Here is a 16,422-nt window from a genome sequence, read left to right on the forward strand (position 1 = left end):
AGAATGGTAATAATAAAAACTGCGACAGAGGAGGAGCTTCTCGGAGCCTTGAGGGAGGAAGACGGCAGGAAAAAGAGAAACGGAGGGTGGAACGAAAAGCCATTCTTTGAAGCAGGAGAAGAAAGCAAGGTGAGAGTGGATGGAGGACGACTGGGTGACGGGATGAATGAAAAGTGACTGGGCTGTTGGCTGTGTGGACGAAAAAAGAGGTGGAAAGGTGGAGGGCGGACTGCTGGACAGAACCATGCGAAAAGCAGATTAAGTGACGAGGCGAGAGCTTTAAGGGGTCAAGGGGAGGGCAGGAAGAAACAGGAACAAGAAAAAAGTGGAGTGAAGACTAATGAAAGCTGAGTGGAGTGAGTGAGAAGGAAATCCAGAGGTGAGGGGAGCTGAAGGAAAGAATCGTTTACCATCAGGGAGCTCGATATGCTGTGTTTAACCACTTCAATAAACTATGAGTATTGTTAAGCTGTGATTGTTAAACACTGCTCACACATATTCTCTGGGGACTCTGTTTGAAGTTATTCAGCGTGTCGTACTGTCACTAAACTCCCCAACCAAACGCAGGTCGACTCCACCTGAATACAAATGCTCCTACTGAAGTTTACCTCCTGCAGCAGTGTTGAGTTTGTGCACCAAAGTAACAGCGTTTCTTTCTTCCTATAGCTGCGGCTCACAGGATTTTATCGAGCTCTGGCAAAGTTTGAACCTTTAGTATTTATGGACAGAAAATTGACTTTTTCATGGTCTCACTGTTCAATGCACAAAACGAGACAATGTCAGCACATGCATACACAATACAGCCTACAATACTGCTCGTAAATGATTAGAATTTGGTATTTGAGGGTATTTACGTATGTCATTAGTGGTCAAAATTTGTCTAAACCGCAATGTATCTACCTCTGCTGTTAATCTGGTGTTGTTGTAAATACTCAAAATAAAAAAAATAAAAAACTTTCTGAATATATCTTAAATTTCACTCTGTAAAGAAAACTTCAAATTTTAGTTTTTTACAGAATTTCAGAAATGATGCACCTCTACGCTCATAGTTGATTCACCTTGTTGGTGTGTGTTTGTGTATCTCTCTGAGGTATTATGGAAATTCGAGACAACTATAAACTGTCCCTGCGTCGGTCAAATGCTGATTGGTTAAAACCAGAATGTGAAAGATGACAGCAAACCGTTCACCATGAGAAGTGGAAAAACTCCACTCCAGAGAAGTTTGTGTTCCGTGTTTTCCTCAGCTTGAGGCAAAGCTAAAGGACCACAAACACAAAGAAGAGTGATCCATAGATCAGTTGTTCCACATATATTTGACACAGCAACAATGACAAAATGAAGAGTACCAACACTGTACCATGTACTAGGACCTTTAAATGTCATGATATTGTAGGGCTGAGTACTTTTGATTTCCTGATTCACAAGGTCACTTCATTTAGAGATATTTCAATTTCAGAAATAAATGGTTTTGTAGATTTGTAGTACAATATGCTGACACATCCTGCATTTGCTTTGTCCAGAACTTCTTTGTCGTCATAGTTCTTAAATCCAAAATGCTGCCACACATCAGCCCTAGTTCTGACGGTGCTCCCAGAGCTGGAGCTTCCGTCGTGTTCTGGATCTCCCTCACACGTGTTCGGATCTTGTTGTGCAAGACTAGTCATGTGTAACCGGCGTCAGTGAGATTTCTAACAAGAGGATACACGAATGGCATGAATTCTAAAATGTCAGCTTTTTATTCAGGATTTTACGAGGGTTTCAGAAGAAGCTGGATTCAGATCATATTTTTTTAAAGCCAGCCTTATTATATTGTAAGATGTCTCTTGGAGTTTTATATATAAGTGGTAGAATGAACCACAAGGCATTGTTAATATCTGCAAGCCACGTTAATTGCAGTGCATTTCTGTTTCCATAGTATTTGTCAGTGCACACATCCACGCTCTAAACGCCAGTCAGAACTCACCTCTGGGCTTGTCACTGGCTCGGTCTTAGCTCTGCCTTTGCGTTCAGCACAGCAGCCAAGCTTGTGATAGTTCACTGCATGATTCTATTAGGCAGAGGCACGGGGCGGGCTGTGCTAATGCCTCTGTGTACTGATTTTATTCCTTCTCCCATCCGGGCCAAGTGCAGCACAGACAGTCGAATACATCACTGCAAGTAAAGCTACTTAGACTTGATGTGTGTTTGTGTGCGTGCTTGTCTGTGCAGGATGTGTTTGTAACACTATGGGTGTGTGTTGTTCCTCGCTGCTTTTGAGCTAAACTATTTGTCTCAGAACTACTCGTTCAGAGACGTGTGACTGGAATTAAAGCTTTGGAGGATGTGAGTGTGTGGACTCACTATAGTTTATATGTGTATCTATACATTAGCATGCATTCGCACATTTAGATTGACTGTGGGTTTGTATTCGAGGAGAAACGCAAGAGGGTCATCACCTTCAGAACAATTTTCATCTTCAATGAGCGCTGCCTGTACTGCTGCAAACACAGGAAGAATGCTGTAATGACTGAAAGCACAGTACATTTGTGACTATGAATGTCTGTCTGTGCATCTTTATGTAGACAGCCTCATGGTTAAACAGCCCACTAGACAGATAGTGGCTGGTAGATAAGATTTTAAGTCTTTATTAGAATTATGGACTGCCTTCTCATAACTAAAAATACAAATGAATCTATCTAAAAACAAGGCTGCTAGTGTTCCTCATCTGACCGGCCCTGTGCTCTCCTCTCCCCCTACTCCAGGTCCTGTCTCTGGGTGCAGATGTGCTGCCGGAGTACAAACTCCAGGCTCCTCGCATCCACAAGTGGACCGTGTTGCACTACAGCCCCTTCAAGGCGGTGTGGGACTGGCTCATCCTGCTGCTGGTCATCTACACCGCCATCCTGACGCCCTACTCGGCCGCGTTCCTCCTCAACGACCAGGTGCGGCCTCATCCCAAGGACAGAATTATTCATTAATGTTTTACCCCCAAGTTGCCTCAGATGGCCACAGTGTTTGGACCTGACTTGAGTCTCTCAGACAGGGACACATTCCTGCCCCCCACTGTTAGACGCCTGTTCTATTTATCATGAGAACAAAGATCTAACATGATCTTCATATACTTTTATTGTGAAACAGTACTTCCATCAATATGTTTTGTAATAAACTGAGAGGGTTCTTTTGTGTGATTATATTCTTGAAGCAACAGAAGGAAGGGTTTCACCAACAGAAGCTGGCGAACCCCTCTAAAGAAAGTAACACTGAAGGAGAGAATATTTCTTACAAAGCTTTTGTTTACTCCAGATCTGTGTTGAAGCCCTGTAGCTTCTCCTCAGACTCCCATCCTGCTGAGTGCTCTGTTTCTGTCTCATTTCTCATGTTTTGTCTAAATGCGTATGCAAATTATCTTAAAGCCCTTAATGCTAATCCATTTGAAAGATGTAGTCACATAGAACGGATCTATTTTTGGAGGAGTAGACGATAGTTCTCTTCTCCTGTCTACTCATATTTTCTCTGTGTTCTGTACTCTTACACTTCTTTGTGTCTCTCCTCTCTCTCAGGAAGAGGCAGCCATGCAAAGTTGTGGCTACTGCTCTCCTCTCAACGTGGTGGACCTCATAGTGGACATCATGTTCATCATTGACATCCTCATCAACTTCAGGTCTGAACTGCAGCTGCATGTACAGCCCTCAAAATTAAATACTTTTGTCTGCAAAAACCAGTGCTCTGGGGGTCCGTGCACTTTTTGGTATAGATTTTTAAACTGAAAGAAAAGGAAAAAAAATAAATAAATAAAAATAACCATCAATTTGTAGTCTAATCGAAAAAGACAAAGTTAATATAAGACTTAATAACGACTGCCCAGGGCATGTTCAACACAACATCTTGTGATGTTTCTTGGTGAGTAAACTTGGTTTTCAGATTCACAAGACAAATGCTCAGAGAGAAATTCAGATGATCAGATACCTTGTGTCAGAAAGACTAAACTCATATTTGAATATTGCTCCAACATCATGTCTGTGATAAATAAAACAGTTTTTTCCTTTAGTTTACTTTAGTTCTGTTTTCCTTTTTCGTATATTAAAGGATGAAATGTATCATTCAATATAAATCTAATAAACTCTTATTACCATAATAATTTGAAAAAAGTACATCTTCATTACTTATTTGAGCTACCTGAAAAGAAATAAATGTTAAGGGTTGAAAATGACTTCCCAGTCATTGATTGTGTGTCAGCTCCATCTCTGTCTCTGTCTCTCAGGACGACCTACGTGAACACTAATGATGAAGTGGTGAGCCACCCGGTGCGTATCGCTGTCCACTATTTCAAAGGCTGGTTCCTCATCGACATGGTGGCCGCTATTCCCTTCGACCTGCTCATCTACCGCAACGGAGAGGAGGTGTGTCCCAGTGGATGGGTAGAAAAGAGGGCTGCCTTTGTACTTAGAAGTTAAAGAGGGAGGGCAAAGAGAGCGAGGGCATAGTGAGATGGAGGGATGAAAGGGACGAGAGACAAATGGTGCGCTGACACGGTGTCTGCCATCTCCGCCTGTGTTTTTATTCTAATGGAATAAAGTGAACATAACAAGCTGAGAGAGGAAAGCGAAGGGACGCAGGGAGGAGGCAAAGGGAATAAGAGACAAAAACAGAGAGGCAGCAGAGGTGATTAAGTTTTAGTTTCATAATTTAATTGTCTCTGTAGGGAAGTTAGATTTGTGGAGCATCCAAATATATATATATATATATAAAATATGTCCACCTCACATCACACTGAGCTGTGAACACAATGCAGCTCATTAAAAAAAACATAGTATGAGAAAATATTAATTATTATGTTTTGGTTCTTTTTTATTTTTTTAACATTTATGACGCAAACGTTCTTGACAGCTTCTCTGGCCTGAGGATCTGGGACTTCTTCTGGCTAACAATACTGCAAATTGGCTTTGTTCATAATTTTTAAGCAGCTTCCTAGAAAGAATCTCATAAAGATGAAAGAAGTGTGTAAAAGACCCCCACACTTTCTGTGTGGGGGTGTGTATGTATCAAGCAGTCGTCATCATCATCATTTCGCATTGTTGCAAAAAGATGCGTGGGCAAGACTGTCTTTGCTCCATTTTGAAATTTCGTTAAATTTGATGCCATTGTGTAGGAAATGTACACACTGGGCTCTTCAGATAAAACTGTAGGGGGTTATTGTATTCCACTAAATTGAGAAGATTTGATTTCAGACAGAACTTGTGTAATTTAGTCCTAATTATAGGTAGAAGAAATGTTGGGGAGAGAGAAGCTCTGAGTAAACTTCCTGCATCCTGTATATGTGAAATTAAAATGAATTAAATCCTGAATATAAAAGGTATTGTTCTAAATTGTTGATGACAGATATATCTCAGTCCACCTCCTCTCTTCAGGAAGGTTTCTCCTATTTGATATCCATCGCTTCCTTCACAACTATCTGGTCACTCGTGAGTTAGTGATGGGTAACACCCACAGATGTTCCTATTTAAACCCCTACTCTCCCACCAGTCCTTTAGGACTTGATGACTTGAATGAAATGTCTTCAAGAAACTCTAAGTCCAATTGCCTTTCTTTAGTGTTTATGGATACAGCAGACTAAGACTTTATTCCTCCACAAGGGAAACTGCTTGGTCACGGTGGCTCAGTTGCACATAAAAAGCATTCTTGCAAAAATGTACAAAGTCTCTCTCTGCCAGTAATCAGTGTTGCACCCATAGATTGCATAAGTATAGATGGCAGAACTGCTCCTCCTAAGTGAAACCAAAGCAAGTAGAGCTCCCCCTGGTGACTGGAACTATAGATCATAAGTTCCACCTCCTCCCTGTTAGTGAGGGTGGCATTGGGCCAAAATAAAACACTAAAATACACATCAAACTTTTTTTTTTTTCAAGGATAGTTTCTGACATTTCAAGTAGTTAATATAATATTGTAACATATCAGTTTTCTTTTCTTTTTTTTTTTGGTTTTAGTGTCGTTTTAGACTCAAAGTCGCAAGATGGCGGCTGGGAAAATGGCATCAGTTTGGCCAATGCAAGGAAGTGAGGACACATTTATGTAGTTGTGTTGCAGTTGCTCTATGTGGATACTTCCCCCATATAATGAGGACTAAAACCATGGAGGCAGGAGGTTCACAGACTGACACCACAAAGCAGCTCGGGCAAAGGTTAATCCCACACTTGAAACACATCTTTGAGCATAAAGCATTTTTATTTACAAAAGAGTTTGAAGCCATCTGAAAATGACAACGGTGGAAACTCCCCAATATTCAAATGCTGCCTGGGGGAAAGCTTGGCCTTGGTCCACTTCATTGATGATGTCCGGAAACAGGCCGCTGAGCCAAAAACAAAAGTGGATATTTCCCCCTTAGCAGACGGCTATTATTTACTATGAGGACACACACACACTCAAACACACACACAGCAGAGCCAGGCACTCTGCCAGCACAGTAATCTGTAGGGTTATTTATTTGTTGTATGGACACGATGGGGGCCAGCTGAATACAAGAAGAAAGGAGAGGGAGCAGACAGCCCGACAATAATGAATGGGAGTCAAGATTTACCACCTCTTCACCAACAGTGAATCACGTCAGGCCACTGTTGCCGCCGCCCGTGTGTAGAAATGTGTATGTTTGACAGAGAGCCGAGGGACTTTGTTTCTGTCGTGCCCAATACCTTATCTCTACTTTTCTCTCTCTCTCTCTGTCTTCACCTCTCCCATTAGACCACGACTCTGATTGGCCTGTTGAAAACAGCACGCCTCCTGCGATTGGTTCGCGTGGCCAGGAAGCTGGACCGCTATTCAGAGTACGGCGCGGCTGTCCTCTTCCTTCTCATGTGCACCTTCGCCCTCATCGCTCACTGGCTGGCCTGCATCTGGTACAACGCCTCAAGACTGTCCAATGAATGAGAAAACGTGCACATTCACTTTGAAATAACACGACAATGGTCCTGTCTCTATCTGCAGAACCAGTTACATAAGCCATAGTGTGACAAATGTATTGTCGACCACATTAGGACCACAGTTTATTTTCTACAAAAGTGCTGGAAAACTTGCAGAAAAAAATGGATTGTTAAATAATTGCACATTTTTCAATCAGATTTTTGTTCCTATTAATTTCTTTCCAGGTATGCAATTGGCAGTGTAGAGAGGAACGGCTCAATAGGCTGGCTCCACACACTGGGGGACCAGCTGGGAAAACACTACAATGACTCTGTAAAAGGTATTTAAAACTCAAATAATGTTATAAAAAGTGGGTTTATTCACACTGGTTAGCTGAACTTTATAGGTGTGTATATATATTACACACACACACATAAAAAAGAGGCCCATTCCCCTGCTGAAATATCATTGTCGTTACAGCAATCAGAGAGAGATATTAGTTGAGGATTATTCAATTCAATTCGGTTTTATTTATATAGCACCAATAACAATACAAATAGTCTCAAGACACTTTACAAAAACCAGCCTGAAACCTCCAGAGCAAGCCTATTATTTGTTGAGAGGTGAAGTAGGACCCAAACACGAGACAAAACCGGAGGAGGGAGCAGGAGCCCGAAGGCCTTTAATGAAAACTTACTGATCAGGAACAAAAAGGAGTTGAGAGGCAAGACACAAATCCCAAAGCAGGTGAAATGCAAAAAACAAAAACTGGGGAGAACTGGGAAGCATGAAGAACTGAAATACCAGGAAACAAGAGGGATAACTCCATAGCTGACTTGACAGAGGGACTGAGGAGTCAACGAGACACAGGTGAAACTAATGAGGGCGGAGCACACACAAGCAGGAAGTAAAGCAAGAAACAAAACAAGAAGGAAGACACTTTCAGAACTGAAACACAAAGAAAACCAAACAGGATTAAAACTGAAGTAACAAAACACAATATCATGACAGAGATCCCATCAGAGAATGAAAAGAATTTAAAAAGACACAAAGTCTAAATAGATTTTAATATGATTGTATTATTTCTATATAACTATTATGTGTGTGTTACCTCTTTCCCTCTTTCTTTCTCTTTCTCCACACCAGGTTCAGGACCTTCCATCAAAGACAAGTACGTCACGGCTCTGTACTTCACCTTCAGCAGTCTGACCAGTGTGGGATTTGGAAACGTGTCTCCCAACACTAACTCTGAGAAGATCTTCTCCATCTGCGTCATGCTGATCGGGTGTAAGTACCAGTAACTATTGGTAAACTGTAGTAGGTTACATTTCATGATGGGGCATGTTTAAACTGATGCTGAGAAAAACATGATCCCTGAATGCAATTGGATAGTCCAACAAGAGACATCCACAGCACTAAAATGATGTGTGACTAGATGGCTGTTACTTCTTTACACCTTTGCTAGAATATTATTTAGCCCCAAAGGAGCAAATCCAGATGAAAGCGATCAATTATTCTAGCTTCCATCCTAGACAAAGTATGCAAAGTATCAGAGTAAAAATAAATAAATTAACACTGTATGTGAAATGCAGCTTAGTTCCCAAACAACTAACTGGTCATTTACCTACTGTACATGGTACTATACAATAGGTAATAGTAGTGATAGACTATAATTACAGTCATTTGTAGCGGTAAGAGGATAAAGCTCTTCCACAGAATCCACAGAAGCTATTAGTCACATCAAAAATGTATGAACTGAAGACATAGTTTGACTCAAACAAATATTTCTAAATCAGAATACAACTGACATTATGTTATTTCAAAACAATAAATCTATTGCTCAAACACAAATCATGATTGATAATGTAAACATTGAGACTGAATGAAACTAAATTTCTGACAGTAAAATCTGCTGGAAACCTTATATAACATATGTATGTAATAAGTTAGCAAAAAGTATTGTAATACTGGGAAAAGTTAGAGATATACTGAACCACAAAACATGATATATTGTATACTGCTCTCTGGTATTACCATAATTAGATTACTGTGTGGAAGTCTGGGGAAACACTTACAAGAGCATTTTACAAACAATATGTACACACATATTATGTTCAAGGTAAGAAATAATCTACTTCCTAACAATATACAAAAGATGTTTGTGGTGGGGGGGTAAAGAGATGATTTTCATGAGCTATAGGGTGAAGAAGAGACTTCACTTTAAATATTAATTAGCTTTTATTATTTTATCTTTTTCAGTTTGTGAATGTGCTTATATTATGTAAATAACATAGTAGTGAGAAAACACTGAATAATGAATTATTAATACTGACAAGGCGTGGGGCCAGATACGTGTGTTTTCGAACATTACCAGAAATTTAAGTTTTTCATTGGAAATCTTTTTATTTTTTTCCTGTCTTTTGTTTCTTTTTTAATTGTATATAGTATATATTGTACGTAACAATGAGCATTTGAAAACGAGCCAGACGAGCCGTGTCCCTTGTGACACACGCAAACGTACAAATACACACAAAGCGTTTATGGGTGGGTGATGTGGACGGTGATGGGAGCTGACAGAGGGTTGGGAGGTTAGCAGGATCCAACATGACAACAGGAGGCTCATGAAGGACACAACACAAAACACTTTGTCCTCTACAGACAAAAGCCGTTTAGATCAGTCAAACTTGCGATTCATCTCTTCTCCAGAGTTTTTTGTCCTCGTGTGAAAACATCTAGTATTGCTGATTTGTCGCACAACAGTTATATGAAAACTTTTTTTGTCATTGTTTCATCTACACCTATGATGAATCCAAACACTGTATACCACACTTTATATTTTCTTGCCTTGCTTCACTTACTGTGTTTTTACTGAACATATCACACTAGGCTGTGGACGTTTACTCTGTGTATTTTTATCAAACAAGAAAAGTGTCGGGCCATTGTCACTTTGTGCCTGTACTATCCTCCACCCCTTCCTTTTGCTCCTACCTTCTCTTGTTTCCTCCCTCTTCTAATTTTGAAAATCCTCCCACCTGCAGCCCTGATGTATGCCAGCATCTTTGGGAACGTGTCCGCCATCATCCAGCGGCTCTACTCTGGGACGGCCCGCTACCACACCCAGATGCTGAGGGTCCGGGAGTTCATCCGGTTCCACCAGATCCCCAACCCGCTCAGGCAGAGGCTGGAGGAGTACTTCCAGCACGCCTGGTCTTACACCAACGGCATCGACATGAACGCTGTGAGTGTCCCGATCCACACCCAAATCCTGTGTGCCCACCACCCAGTGTGTTCATGTTAATGAATGAATGCTGCGCACACGTGTGCACATGCAAAGGCTGGAAGAGTATTTTGAGCCTGCATTGTACGTTAATAGGATGATTGGAAGACTTTGTCTCAGCATGCATGGTTCGACACCATCAGACACAATAGGAATGATGTGAGTATGATTGATTATGCACACACACACAAACACACACGCACACACACATATTTAAACATGGGCAAATAGATGAGTTGACGTATGTGCAGCAAACCTACAATTTGTTTACATGCATAATGGTCTTTCTACACTGTCTAACGTACACACACACATACACAAAGATGCTCACTATATTCCGACACACTGACGTGTTTATTTGCGCACATTTTTAAAGCATAGGCAGGCAAACATGCATGAGTCAAGACAAATCGATTCAAACGTGTTGGCTGCTGGAATAAGAGAAAAACACTTGTGCCTTCACACTATCTGAAACGCAGACACCCACAGGCACAGTGAGTCATACCTGTCAATGAATACAAACGCTGCGCTCCCTACATGCTTGGTGTGTAGAGTCGACCTCAACCCCAACGCTGTTAGTCACACTGTATAGGACGGTGCCGCTGCTCATGCAAAGTCATAGCTTTCTCTGCACTGGCTCTGACTTAGAGGCACACGTGTATGTAGTCTCACACTTAATGTGGTACTTGTATTTGAAGTATCTATACACTGTGTGTATGAGTGGAATATGTGGATTTGTAGGAGAAACATTATGACCACGTTCCTATTTAATGTGTAGGTCTCCCTTGTACCTCCAAAACAGTTGTGACTCATCAGAGAATGGACATGAGTCTTCTGAGGGTGTCCTGTGGTGTCTGGAAACAGAATGTTGTTAGTGGGGGTCTTTGGGTCCTATGGGTTGAGGGGATCATCCCACAGATACTTGATCAGTTTGGGTGTAATGAATTTGGAGACCAGGCATCCTGCTGGGGGTCAAGGAGTGTCATTGCTATGGGGTGGGGGTGTCTGGTCTGGTCTGGGTGAGTGCTACATGTCTAAGTAACATCCACATGAATACCAGATCCAAAAGTTTCCAAGTGGAACATTGAATTGTTACAAGACGGTCAGTGTTATTTACTTCTCCTGTCAGTGGTTTTATTGTTGTGGCTGATTGGTGTATGCACATATAAACAGTCTGTTTTTTGCAAGCTGTCCAACGATCTTAATTACAAATACATCTGCTTGTAACTTCAAAATGCTTTTTTCCGGTGGCTGAATTCTGTTAAAGAAGTCAGGCGCATAATCAGCAGCTCATTATTGTCAAGAAGCAACTGTGTTTGGGCGCGAACGCCCAATGCAAACACAATATTCCATCACTGAAATCTTGTTTCCTCTCGGTGTAATAAGCGAGTCATTGAAGTAAGAGAGGAAACTAATTTTCTCAAAGCATTGTTTGGAGCTGGTTCTCCTGCGTCAGCCCCTCCCCTCTTTTCACATCACGCTGCTCTCTTCAAGGCCTGCTCAAGTGTGGGACGGTGAGCGGACTGGATTAGAGAATGTTTGCGGTGATGACGATTGTGATTGCGTGGAGTAGGTCGCGTCTGGCTGCCGATTCACATCAGCTCCGACGTCCTTCTTTCACGGCAGTGTGAGAGAGAACAATGCAGCTCTGATGAGAGGCTGGGAGCAGCAGGAGCGCTGAGGATGGGGAGAGGTATCGAGCAGGGCCCTGGATCTGCTCCGAGGCTTCTCCTTTGCAGCCGACCCGTGTGAATATGTGGGACTTATGCAGAGATTCACAGAAATCAATAGCCTACAAAATAAATATCAGTTCTTTCAAGGGTGTTGGGTTATTGCCTGCAGAAGCAGTGAGGCTCTTAGGTTTGCTCTGCTGTGTGGAAGCATAGAGAATATGATCAAATTGAAATGATTCAGTGTACACAGCAAAACCTCCAAATAGATTTCTGCTACACTTGAGGTTTGTATTTGGTCCTATTGATACTAGTGTTAGTTAGAGCTTCTTTGTTCTGGTTTAGGCTTTTAGAAAACTTTTTAGACAGAGGAACGTGAATGCAGACTCAGGGAATATTTATTGTGCATTTAGCTCAGTGGTGTGATGTGACTAAGGGGGAGATTTTTAACAATAATATCATCTACATCTGCAGTGGAAAGAAGCATTAATGCCGATATGGCAAATAAATCTTAATATTAGACGGTACAGCAGTTGCCTGCAGCATTTGTCTAGAGAGCCAGCAAATCTGTGCAGATTTTGTTTTTTATTAAAAGTTAAATTCCTCGACATATTTGCAGATGTGGCTTCCAGATCCATCCTATATGCAGCCATTAATGTTGAAATTTTTTAAAGAACGGTCATATCGCAAGGTCATTTCTTAGTTCTTCTTAGTTTTGAGACCACCCTGCACCTGAAACCCAACACAAACCAATTATCTCCAACTCAAATCCAACTATTAGCCATTAATCTAACAGTAGAACTCATACAGTATATACTACCTATATGCTACTGGGTCGTGAACACTTGAGGTGCAGGATTCATCAGGTGCAAAACAACAAGAAATTGTGAACAATTTATATAAATAAGCGCTTGTACTGTAGATAAGTCATCCATGTTTTCTCTGGATTATTTCTTATTTTATCCTGCCTATAAATTCAAATTGAAGGATGAATAAAACTCTGAAAGATGATGCAGAATAGAGCGCTGCATGCGAATGGTCACTACTGAAGATTCTGTGTTCAGCCTCTCTTCCATCTGTTACATCTGGTTATGGCTGGTTTAGACCCCATGTTGCCCTCAGACAGGAAGCGGTAACACCTATTAGCGTTGCGCATGTGGAGATTTAGCTTCTTTTATGCATTGTTTTTGCATTTGCGCCCTATTTCAGGAAACTAGAACCCAGACATCTTTTATGCTTTGGTTGCAGTGCAGTGGGGCTGCATGCTGAATGTAATTTATCCAGTTATTAAGATAATGTTCATCATTTTGCACTAAATCCAAACTGTAGCTGAGGCTGGTAGGTAGTTCATACATTTTGCAGGTATATGGTTATGAACTAAAGTGTTTGACAAAGTGAAGTCAGAGTCAGTTCACTTCATCTGAACCATCATTGTCACCCAACCTAAATGTTTAAAGCCGCATGGCTGGATGAGTCTGGGACTGAATATGCTCAGGAGAGTTATCCATGATCATTTCAGCTTCTTATTCTCTCCTTTACTTCTTCCACACTGTCCAGTTCCTTCCTCACTACAGGCACTTCACACCCAACACACCACAGCAGAACGGCATCCACCCCAGACTGGTAGAACACCTATAGCAGTGTAGCACACGCGTTAAAGCACCTGAGCCTCCTCAGGAGGAACAGCTTGCTTTGTCCTTTCCTGCAGAGGCCTTCACTGTTTTATGACCCGTCCAGTCTGTCGTCTAGTTGCACTCCAAGAAATTTGTTGGTGTCCACCATCTCCACTACCCCTCTGCTGTATGGTGACAGGATTGGGGTGGACAGGGTCCTTGCCCTGCAGGAGGTTCACCACCTGCTCCTTGATCTTCCAGTCATGAGTTGAAGGTGGTTGTTGCCGCTCAATGAAGGTAGCTTTTCGTTAATGTTCTCTCTTTCTGAACACTGACGAAACTTATCTTACTGGAGGAGATCACTGATTGTGGTGGGTAGCCTGAATGTTGGGTAAAAAGTGTTTGTCCCTTTCGTGTACAGTGGGTTTTCTGCTGAAAGGTTTTCCTCCATGCTACGCAGCATTGCTCAGTAGAAACCCTCCAGGAATAATAGGCCATAATAATAGCTCATGGCAGCACACTTCTAAATGAAAACAACAGCAGCGAGGCCTTGGAAGTCAGCAGTTCAGCATCTGCTAAATGCACCATTAAACTGCAGCCACGATCCAGCTGGCTTTTGTAACATCAGCACATTTTGGAGTCGTGCCTGACATCACACAAGTCAACAACAAAGAGTAAAGACAGACTGGTGTGCGTGTGTGTGTGTGTGCGTGTGTGTGTGTGTGTGATGGGACAAAAGTTTGAGACACTGAAAGAGGTAAAGGTAGTCACTGAAACGAGACAATGTCGTCAGCAAAGTAAACTATACACAGAGATGGTGAGTGAGGCAAAAAGAAATGGACAGTGGCCAATAGGGAGGGATGAAAAGGGAGCCTGGTGAAGGCTGAAATGAAGGAAATGGATGACAGTGGGTGAAATGGAAGAGGGAGAAAGGCAGTGTGGGTGTTTAGGTGCAGCAGAGTTACAAGAGAGGCTCGTAGCTCACTGCTTAAAAGAGCCGTGCTCACTGTGAACATATCAAAATTGTGCCGATTTTTCATATTAATTACTCTCCCTGGGTCTGCTGGCTCTGCTCTGATTGGTCTTTTGAAATAATTCTGGTAGTAAAGCTCCAAGAATCAATGATTAGTTTTTAAAGAGCAAAAAAAAAAAAAAAAATCACCAAACTGCTGACACTTGCCTTCTACTAAGAGGTTAAAATCCTAAAAAAATGCAATTGAAACTGTGACTTCGTGACTTCCCTAATGCTTAAACCAGTACCTGCTGATAGATGTATGTATAGGTGGTTTAGATTTGTCATTTTAATTTGTGGAACGGTGTAATAATAGTAAAAGGCTAATGTCCCAGGAGTGTTCACAAGCAGGGATGAAGGCCATAAAAACAGTAAAGACTACTTTTTTATTAGCGCTCTTAAAGGATACATAATCCGTGACATTTATTTGACATTAGGTTTATGTTCTGCATCAATCAGCTGCCTGTAATGTTATATCAGTACTGGTGTAACCTTTCTCTATCAATTTATACGCTTCCTTTCTTGTTCCTACCTCTCCTTTATTTCTTTCGCCCGTCTACGTCTTTATGTTCTTTTTTTCGCTTCTTTTGCTTTGCTTATATTTAATTCTCACCATTCTTTTGTTTTTGATTTCCTCCTGCCTTCCTTCTCCCTCCCGTCCTCGCCTCCCTTTTCTTCCCTTCTCCCCCGACCCCCCCCCCACGCCCACCTCCCCTCTCCTCCCCAGGTGCTGAAAGGTTTCCCTGAGTGTCTCCAGGCGGATATCTGCCTCCATCTCAACCGGACGTTGCTCCAGAACTGCAAGGCTTTTAAAGGCTCCACCAAGGGCTGCCTCCGGGCTTTGGCCATGAAGTTCAAGACCACCCACGCGCCCCCCGGTGACACGCTGGTCCACGCTGGGGATGTCCTCACTGCCCTCTACTTCATATCCAGGGGATCGATAGAGATACTGAGGGGAGATGTGGTGGTCGCCATCTTGGGTAAAATACTACTACTGCTAATAATAATGAAGTGTGTGTGTACTTTTTCCCCACCAATCTTCTCCTCCATGTTACAAGGAAAGAACGGAAACACAGTTCAGTTTGATCTTTAAATTTGAATCTACAAGGAAGGATCTTCCAGTATTTTCATTATTGGTGTCCATGCAGACACATGCTGCTTTCCAAAAACTGTAAAATATGTATTAGCTGGTAGTGCCATCTACTGGTGAGTGAAAAGTCATTCCTAAACATTAGGAGTGTTTCTCCTTATGTTGATCAGCCACAAAATTATGACCACTGAGAGGAGAAGTAAATGACATTGAACATTGCCAGACACCACAGGACACCCTCAGAAGGTCCATTCTCTGATGAGACACAACTTTTTTGGTGGCACAAGGGAGACCAATAAAAAGTTACTTGGAAATTTGGTATAATCTATTTAGATGTCATCATCACGAGTAGATTTATTCCATGAATCTGCTCAAGTACTTGATCTGTTTGATTGGCATTAAGCTACAGAATAGAGACAAATACCATTTTCATTTAACAGAATATAACAAATAGCCTGTTTGCGCCTAAATGTAAGATCATCCAAAAGGCTATTTCTCTCTTGTTCTCTGTCCTGTTTCCATTTGTTGTTCCAGAGTCTGTGTCCGCAGTGCAGCGGAAGACGCTCTCTTTCATCTATTTCCAATCTTCTTTTTCACTCTTCGCAGGGAAGAACGACATCTTTGGCGAGCCCATCAACCTGTACGCCCGATCGGGTAAGTCCAACGCCGACGTGAGGGCTCTGACGTACTGCGACCTCCACAAAATCTTCAGGGAAGATGTTCTGGAGGTGCTGGACATGTATCCTGAGTTTGCAGACCACTTCTGGAACAACCTGGAAATCACCTTCAACCTCAGAGATGTGAGTTGGCAAAGTCAGTGTAAGAAGTGAGAATATAAACTCAGAAGATCAAGGACAGTGACACATAAACATCTTTGTTTACATATT

At 41.9% G+C, this 16,422-nt stretch overlaps 1 protein-coding gene across 2 annotated transcripts in view; it reads left to right on the forward strand.

Annotated features, from left to right (window-relative positions):
* Window positions 1-16,422, forward strand: part of kcnh2b (potassium voltage-gated channel, subfamily H (eag-related), member 2b) — a 205,474-nt gene that overhangs the window by 180,193 nt on the left and 8,859 nt on the right. The window contains exons 7-16 of one of the 2 annotated variants that reach the window (XM_047567727.1): window positions 2,742-2,921; window positions 3,540-3,640; window positions 4,241-4,379; window positions 6,715-6,869; window positions 7,119-7,213; window positions 8,020-8,160; window positions 9,912-10,111; window positions 10,247-10,309; window positions 15,173-15,425; window positions 16,142-16,335. In XM_047567727.1, coding sequence (XP_047423683.1) covers window positions 2,742-2,921; window positions 3,540-3,640; window positions 4,241-4,379; window positions 6,715-6,869; window positions 7,119-7,213; window positions 8,020-8,160; window positions 9,912-10,111; window positions 10,247-10,309; window positions 15,173-15,425; window positions 16,142-16,335 — 1,521 coding nt within the window. The remainder of the gene's footprint in view (window positions 1-2,741; window positions 2,922-3,539; window positions 3,641-4,240; window positions 4,380-6,714; window positions 6,870-7,118; window positions 7,214-8,019; window positions 8,161-9,911; window positions 10,112-10,246; window positions 10,310-15,172; window positions 15,426-16,141; window positions 16,336-16,422) is intronic. The other variant, XM_047567728.1, reaches the window with a different exon arrangement.

This window comes from Mugil cephalus, chromosome 18 (genome assembly GCF_022458985.1).
Source record: "Mugil cephalus isolate CIBA_MC_2020 chromosome 18, CIBA_Mcephalus_1.1, whole genome shotgun sequence".
In the NCBI taxonomy this organism is placed as follows: Eukaryota; Metazoa; Chordata; class Actinopteri; order Mugiliformes; family Mugilidae; genus Mugil; species Mugil cephalus.